Here is an 8,205-nt window from a genome sequence, read left to right as displayed (position 1 = left end):
GGTCTATTGGAATCGAGCCGACTATGCCAGTGGAATTGCTCCAAGGAACTGAGTATAAAAAAAAGTCTATCTCTTCTATTCCTACTAACTTCTTTTCTCTTCTGTCTAGGATAGGTGGGTTGGAAGGGAGGTGTGAGCATTAAAGCACCCCAAATAAAGTAGGTTTGAAAAAGTTCAAAGCCAGTGGCACGGGTTTTAGTTGATGTAAGATACAGTCAAGTTGACGACGATAGCTGACTGGATTAGATATTTTCTTTTAGGCTAGGCATATTGACTAAGGGCAGATTTTTTTTTTAAGATTTATTTATTTATTTAATGTATGTGAGTGCTTTATACCTGCAGGCCAGAAGAGGGCCAAAATATCTGTTTGCTGGTATCTTTGGTCTATCTACAGAGGCTGCTCTACTTCTGTTAAATGGTTTTGTTTTGAGCAGGGCTGCCTGTCCTTTCAGGCTTTATTTATTAATTTTTTTTTTAGTTGTTCTCTAGAACAGTTTTCCTTAGCTGACAGGAAATGAATGGCTCATGTTGGTTTTTTTTTTGTTTTTGTTTTTTTGTTTTTTGTTTTTTGTTTTTTGTTTTTTTTTTTTGGCCAGGTCCTGAGCAAAACTTTCTCCCTGGATTATCATTAGAGAAAATTTTATCCTCAGGAACTATTTGTCCACGATCCTTTGGGAAATGACCTGACCTTTTACAGCCGCAGCCACGGACATTCTGAGCTCTCCTATCTTTTGAGATGGTCTGCCACAACTGAGTTGTGAACATTAGATTCAATATCCACAGTATTTTAATCCACCCTTAAATGATTGTGGATCTGACCCTTAGTGACCTAATAGCCTCTCAAATGCTAGCGCTACTACACAAATATTGCTTTAAGGTGGTATCAATAAACATCATCTGTACCGAGCAACGGGTCCTTGGCAATATCAACGCCTCTAGTCCTATTTCGTTGCTCTATAACCGAAGCCTCATCTTTTCCACCTTATTAGCTGTTGTAGTTGACGGCCAGGTTCTAAGATGGCCGACACCGGATTTCTCCAATGTTTTGGAATTACACAATTATGTGTGACCCAGTTATTAAGCATCTGTTTTATGTAAGCTGAATCTGTGCCATAAGGCATTATTGTGTCTTTAAATCTCTTTAAGTCTAGTGCCTCTGTGGGCTGCCACCCAAATTCGTGATAACCTTGTGGATTTCTCTCATCTGGAGCTACATCTCTTACCATAGCTGGAAAAATAATTGTGGGTTTTCCTTTTTTTAAAAATATTTTTAAATTTATTCATATTATATCTCAATTGTTATCCCATCCCTTGTATCCTCCCATTCCTCCCTCCCTCCCATTTCCCCCTTACTCCCCTCCCCTATGACTGTGACTGAAGGGGACCACCTCCCCCTCTATATGCTCATAGGGTATCAAGTCTCTTCTTGGTAGCCTGTTATCCTTCCTCTGAGTGCCGCCAGGCCTCCCCATCCAGGGGACGTGGTCAAATATGGGGCACCAGAGTTCATGTGAAAGTCAGTCAATTGTGGGTTTTCTAATGGGCCTGGACTGCCATCCATCTTAGAGTCTTGTCATAAGGTGGAACTGCAGTTTCAAATTAGATTCCTCTGGGCTAACTTGAGGAAATTTTTTATTCTGATTTAAAAGCGCCTCTAATTTCTGTTCTATCACTTGTAACCTAGCATTCCATCTTTCTATCCTCTCCTTATCTAAGTCTGCTTTATTTTGATCTTTCTTTTTTTGCTTGTTTGTTTTTGGTTTTTCGAGACAGGGTTTCTCTGTGTAGCCTTGGCTGATCTGGACTCACTTTGTAGACCAGGCTGGCGTCAAACTCACAACGATCCACCTGCTTCTGCCTCCTGTGAGCTGGGATTAAAGAAGTCCAACACCATGCCTGGCCCTATTTTGATCTTTCTTTAAAAAAAAAAAAAAAAAAAAAAAAAAAAAAAATATATATATATATATATAAAATTGAAATCATTACAGAACATATCATAATTAACTCCATGTTGATAGTCAAAATAAAACCATATGTGGTCCAAATGCCTTCTGCCATAGCATTTTTCATATATATATATTCATTTACATATATATATATTTTTTAATTTCTCCCTGAGACAGAGTTTCTGTGTAGGCTTGGCTGTCTTAGACTCACTCTACAGACCAGGCTAGCATGGAATTCACAGAGATCCACCTGCCTCTGCCTCCTGAGTGCTGGGATTAAAGGCGTGTGCCACCACGCCCGGCTGGTTTTTCATAGTTTAACAAAGAAAAATATTTTCTTTTTTAATCTCTCTAATCCCTTCCTTTGGAGACTTCATCATATTATTTCCAAACTAAATATTTTTTTTTCTTCAGCATCTAAGCACATTGCAAAATGTTTCCATTTGCCTGGTGGTGGTGCTGCTGCTGCTCATCTTTAATCCCAGCCCTCTTGGGAGGCAGAGGCAATAGGATCTCCGTGAGTTCGAGGCCAACCTGGTCTACAGAGCGAGTTCCAGGACAGCCAGGGCTACACAGAGAAACCCTGCCTCGGAAAAGCTATTTGTTCAAATGTACTATACTACTGGTTCCAAGAAGGTGCTCTTTCAGCGCGGCTCACTATATGCTTCCCAGTCGGGGCCTGTCTTCATGGCCGCTGACCTCTGCTCACTCACCCCGCAGGACAGGAAGGGGCCGACCCTCCCCACCCCGCCCGATGCCATAGTTGGGAGAACTTACAATGGTTGTGCACAGAGGCTCCACCCCACCCCACCCCACTCTTAAAAGGATCTAGCTACCCGCCCATTCCCGGCTTCTCAGTTGCTAGGAAACCGCCACTGGCTCCAAGTCCCCTTAATCTAGTGTTCTAAGTGTGGATTTACAAGCCCTGTGATGGGCGCCAAATGCAGCTGGGCTGTTATGGACCCAGAGGACACATATACATAAGAGGATACACATAAATAAGGGCACAGAGACACTTGTGTGTTTTAAAAGCTTAGGCCTTTAACTTGGGCTACTTCGAAGCTCCTCTAAACCGACTAATTCTGTCTCCATCCTGCCACAGCCAGGTCTAGCTCTCTGCTCCTGCCCAACGCCCACTCACTGATCCCCACCTCTGGTATTTTCCCCACTATCTCTTTCTCTCTACCAGGAAGTCCTGCCTTCCACTTCCTGCCCAGCTATTGGTTATCAGATCTTTACTAAAGCCAATCAGAGACTGCCTTAGGTAGGTGAGGAAGGCCAGAGACCTATCTTCACACAGTGTATCCCAACATGTTCCAGGTATGGTGCTGCCCACACACAGGGTGGATCCTCCCATCCAATTAACCTAATCAGGATAAGCCTCCTCTTGGTACCCAGCTGCCCATCTTCCTGGTAATTCTAGAACCTGTCAAGTTCATAACGGGTGCAGCTGCGTGAATGTAAAACCTCCCCACGGGGAAGGCGGGGACAAGCAGACTGCTGGAGCTCACTGGGCAGCCATCCTAGGCAAGCAGTGAGTTCTGGATTCAGGGAGAGCCCTCGCTTCAAAAATTAAGGCATGGGGCTCAGTGGTTAAAGGCGCTTGCCGCCAAGGCTGATGAACCAAGTTCAAGGCCTGGAATTCACAGGTACGAGAGAACCAACTCTGAAAGTTGTATGTGAGCGCTGCACACACACACACACACACACACACACACACACACACACACACACTCAAACAATGTAAGGCAAGTGGTTCTCAAGCTATGGGTCAGAACCCCTTTGGAGGTTGAAGGACCCTAAAGGACCCTTTCACAGGGGTCACCTAAGACCATCAGAAAACGCAGATATTACAATTCATAATAGTAGCAAAATTACAGTTATGAAGTAGCAGCCTAAAATAATTTTATGGTTGAGAGTCAACATGGAAAACCATATTAAAGGATTGCAGCACTAGGAAGGCAGAGAACCACTGATGTAAAGTAAATCAATAAGATGCAGAGGCAACTGAGAAGACGCCTGATGTAGACCTCTGGTCTCCACATGCATGTGTACACACACACACACACACACACACACACACACACACACTTTTTTTAAAAAGTGGGAAGCCAAGGACACACATTCTACATTTCTCATTTTGATTTTTAAAATTTATTTAATTCAACGTGGAAAATGAGTATAAATCCCTGGGTGTCTGTTGTGGGGAGGATGCAGCTGGCGGGTGGGCAGAAAGGGGGGAGAAGGGGTGCAAACATCACAGTGGCTGCCTTAGGTCCCTGCCAGCTAAGGGGAGGGGGGGGGGCAGGTTCAGCTGAGAGCTCAGGTCCGGAGGAACACCATGGTGAGGAGGCCTGAGGGTGGGAAAAGAGAGAGAGTCCATGCAGGAGCTTTCCTCCCCTGTCCTTTCTCCAGAAGTGGGCCCGGGTGCTCCTCCACTGTGCTCACCTAAGACGTAAGCTGCTACCAGCTTCTGTCCCAGGGACACGTGCAGGACTTGAGGCAGCTGGCTGCCAAGTTCGCCCTGCAGTGGCAGTAGCAGGAAGGCCACAGAGATGACGCCTGTCAGCAAGAAGAGCAGGAAAGAGCTGGTGGCCAGCTGCTGGGGGGCATCTGTAAAAGGAGGGGACGTGAGCGCAGGTGGCCCAAGGCCGGCCAGGCGTCAGGGTGAACAAGAAAGATGAAGCTATGCTGCTTGGGGTTTATTGAAATGCTATACAGTCTAGGATGGCCTCAAACTCACTATGTAGCCAAGGATGGCTGAACTTCTGGTCCTCCTGCCTCCACCTCCCAAGTGCTGGGATTACAGGCGTGCAATACCATCATCTCCAGCTTTGCTTATGTCTTGAGTGTGCATATGCGGGAGTGGGTGGGTGGGTACACCTACACGTGTGTGTTATCTACAGAGGGCAGAAGTCCATCTCAAGTGTGGCTCCTCAGGAGTCAGCCGACTTTGTTTTTGGGGAATGGGATCTCTCAATGGGACCAGGACTTGTCTGTCAGACTGGCTCCGCCTGTCTGTCTCCTCAGAACTATAATTATAAAGACAATGTTACCGTGCCATGGGTGCTTGGGACTCAACTCAGGTCCTCATTTTCTTTTGTTTTGTTTTCAAGACAGGGTTTCTCTGTGTAGCCTTGGCTGTCCTGGAACTCACTCTAGAAACCAGGCTGGCTTCGAACTCACAAGAGATCCACCTGCCTCTGCCTCCCAGAGTGCTGGGATTACAGATGTGCAACACCACATCTGGCTAGGTCCTCCTATGTAGCCAACACTTGACCAACGGAGCGATCTCCCCAACACTCTCAGCCCCAACCCTCATTCTCCAAAGTCTTACTATGTAGCCCAGGCTGGCTTAGAACCCGCAGTCCTCCTTCCTTGCATGCAAACCCCCAAGTAGTGGTGGTGCCCCAGGCTTGTGTCATGATGTTGGTCTTTGTGTTTTTACATTTTATCGTTCTCTGCAGGTGCCCTGGGAGTGCCCTCTCCTCCTTGGCGCCTCTGTCCTGAGGCCACAGGAGACCCTCTGTACTCTGGTCCCCCTCTTCCTCCTCCTGCCGTCAGCACTGTGTTCTTGGTGTCCTGGGCTGACAGGCAGGGATCTCTCTGCCTCCCATATCCTACACACAAGAGCTGATGGCTCAGTACAGGTTTCTCGTTGAGCTGAACGTGGTTGGCACCTGAGAAGAGCCAGCTGGAGCTGGGGAGGAACTTGCCCCCCTGATCAGACGCTAGGAGCCAGAACAACTACAAAGTCGTCTTCCTCTCACCTGATAGAAAACTTTACCCAGATCATCTACACACACACACACACACACACACACACACACACACACACACACAGTGACACAGACACACAGACACAGACACACAGACACGCACACACAGAGAAAGACACAGGCACACACACACACAGACACAGAGACTCTCTCTCTCTCTCTCTCTCTCTCTCTCTCTCTCTCTCTCTCTCTCTCTATCTCTCCCCCTCCCTCCCTCCCTCCCTCCCTCTGGAATTCAGGAGTCCCCACTGCAGGGCTGGGGCTATTGCTCAGTGGTAGAGTGAGCTTGCTTGGGACAAGGTCAATCCCCAGTACTGCCAGAAAATGAGACCTGTGGGGAGATGACTCAGTCACTCAGGGCGCACAGTGCAAGCATGAGGACCTGAGTTCAGATCCCCAGGGCACACTGAATATCTGGGTTTGGCAGCGTGTGCCTAAAATCCCAGTCTTTGGGCGGCAGAGACAGGTGGATTCTGAAGGTTCTGAAGTTACCTGGCCATCTAGCCTAGCCAAATGTATGTGCTTCAGGCTCAGAGAGAGACCCTGCCTCAAACAAATAAAGGTGCAGAGAGACTGGAGGAAAAAAAAAAAACAACCTCTGGCCCCCACAAACATGCACACTAATGCACAAGTACCCACAGGCACATACCACGTGATACGCATATACAACACCCCCCCCCCCACACACACACACACACACATACACACACACACAATCTGTTCAACTCACTCTCCTGAAGATGTCTGCCTGGGGTTGGTCCGGTCCACACAGGAGGCCCTGGGTTGGGCGTTGGCTCAGAATGTCCCTGAAGTTCCAGGGGGTACGCTGGGGCCCGAAGAACTGAGGTGACGTCTTTCCGTCCAACCACTCGTCCTTCAGCCCCCTCCTCAGAAAGTTCAATTCGGAATCGGTCCTGGACGTCATAGTGGCTGGGGATGGGGGCCACGTGCCGTATCACACTGACCCATTGGGAGGAAGTTAAGTGAGAGGCAACCAACCCAGTCAATCCAGATCTCCTCCCCCGGAAACTTTTTTTTTTTTTTACCCAGACTGATTGCAGTCAGCAGGTGAACAGGTTCTCAGACCAAAAGCAACAGGTGGCAAGGGATGCCAGGCTGCCTCCTCACCCTCCGTACTCACATATCAATGCAAGACTGAGGCTTTACATATCCTTCCGCATCGAATACCGTATATTTGGCAGGCGCCGTACACAGAACTGTGGGATAAAAACACATAAAGAGACCTTAGGCATGTTTCCCTCACGGTGCTTTACCAGAGTCCCTTCAGTCAGCCACCCACCCCCGAGATAGACATGTGGGTTTTTTTTTTTGTGTTTTTTTTTTTTTCAGATCCAAAGCTGAGCATCTTGCCTCTTAACTTGACTAACTCCTCCAGCCCACACAGTCTTCCCGTACCCTGCTACCAATTCCCGGGAGCCCCAGCTCTGAGGCGCCCATCTCTTCACCTCGGAAACGAAGCGCAGTTCCCGTGGGGTTGTAGAGGGTCAGCAGCTGCCGAGGTCCACTCCTTTGGTCTGCCCTGAATACTAGATCCGGGGGAAAGACGAGCACCGGGACAACGGGTCCTGAGGGAGGAGGGGAACCCCGGCATCCCCTCCCAGGGGTCCCCGGACCCACCAGCTCCTGGTCCTGGGGCGCCCCACGGCGCATGCGGGGTCTGGGTGGTCGGACATCCGAGGGCAGAGCTCAGGAGGGCAAGAGGGCCTTAGAGTCTAGGGCTAGTGGCGTGAGGGACGAGACGAGGGCAGGATGAGATCGTGAGCAGAGCTTGGCCTGATGTCACCACAGCCTCAGAACCTCGCTAGATGGGGATCCTGCAGCCCCAAACCCGGGTTCCCAAACCCTTGCCCCTACCAGATGGGCCCAGATTCCTATAGGTCCCGCCCCCAAACCGCGCCGTGATGGCCACGCCCACTGGGCTAAAATCAGGCCCGCCCATTCGCTTCCTAATCCGGGTCTTTTGGTGCGGAGCGCAGTAAGCCCGCCCCGTTTCTTGGCCACGCCTTTTCTGAGCGTTTCCGCTCCGCTCTCCAGACGGACTCCGCCCTCTTGAGGCTTCCTGCTCTCCACGCCACCGAGTTGTGTCCCCAACCCTTTTGCTTAAGTTCGGCCTGTGTCCTGCCCGGGATTCCGCCTCTGAATGGCCGCTCGTACTACGATAGTCACCTTGTGGTCAAAGTTTCCTCCGGTTAACTTGTGGCCAGGCTAAGGGCGCCATCTTCCCGAGAATTCCTTTATGCACTTCCGCCGTACGGCCACTTTCATTGGTGGATGCTGTCTTGCTTACGTGTACGCTGATTGGTGCTCTTCAAAGACCAAACTCTCCTCCCTCGACTCTACTGATTGGCTTGACGTAGGGTAAGAATTTTATGCGTCCCGGGTTCTAGCTCTGGTCTGAGTGTGTCTTTGAGAGGCGAGCCTAGGCTACAAGTTTGTGTTTCTTTTTTTGAGCTCTGCCG

At 49.1% G+C, this 8,205-nt stretch overlaps 1 protein-coding gene across 1 annotated transcript; it reads right to left on the bottom strand.

Annotated features, from left to right (window-relative positions):
- Positions 1–4,084: 4,084 nt before the first annotated feature.
- MOSPD3 (motile sperm domain containing 3) lies at positions 4,085–8,014 on the bottom strand. The gene is made up of 6 exons (XM_084761990.1): positions 7,913–8,014; positions 7,192–7,464; positions 6,867–6,942; positions 6,456–6,685; positions 4,395–4,559; positions 4,085–4,300 (listed from the first exon to the last, which is right to left on the bottom strand). The coding sequence occupies exons 2-6, from the start codon at positions 7,394–7,396 to the stop codon at positions 4,269–4,271; spliced, it is 708 nt and encodes a 235-aa protein (XP_084618116.1). The 5' UTR covers positions 7,397–7,464; positions 7,913–8,014; the 3' UTR covers positions 4,085–4,268.
- Positions 8,015–8,205: the final 191 nt, after the last annotated feature.

Source organism: Acomys minous (assembly GCF_964271855.1).
Source record: "Acomys minous genome assembly, chromosome: 16".
NCBI classification, from domain to species: Eukaryota; Metazoa; Chordata; class Mammalia; order Rodentia; family Muridae; genus Acomys; species Acomys minous.
The sequence above is the reverse complement of the archived record's forward strand: the minus strand, read 5'-3'. Positions and strand labels throughout refer to the sequence as shown.

Excerpts from the sequence above, each read along its gene's own strand:
- MOSPD3 (XM_084761990.1), bottom strand. The coding sequence starts at position 7,396 with ATGCGCCGTGGGGCGCCCCAGGACCAGGAGCTGGTGGGTCCGGGGACC. Across the intron at positions 6,686-6,866 it reads CCTCAGTCTTGCATTGATAT|TGTGATACGGCACGTGGCCC; the intron begins GTGAGTACGGAG and ends CCAATGGGTCAG. Across the intron at positions 4,560-6,455 it reads AGGCAGACATCTTCAGGAGA|ATGCCCCCCAGCAGCTGGCC; the intron begins GTGAGTTGAACA and ends CTCCTTTTACAG.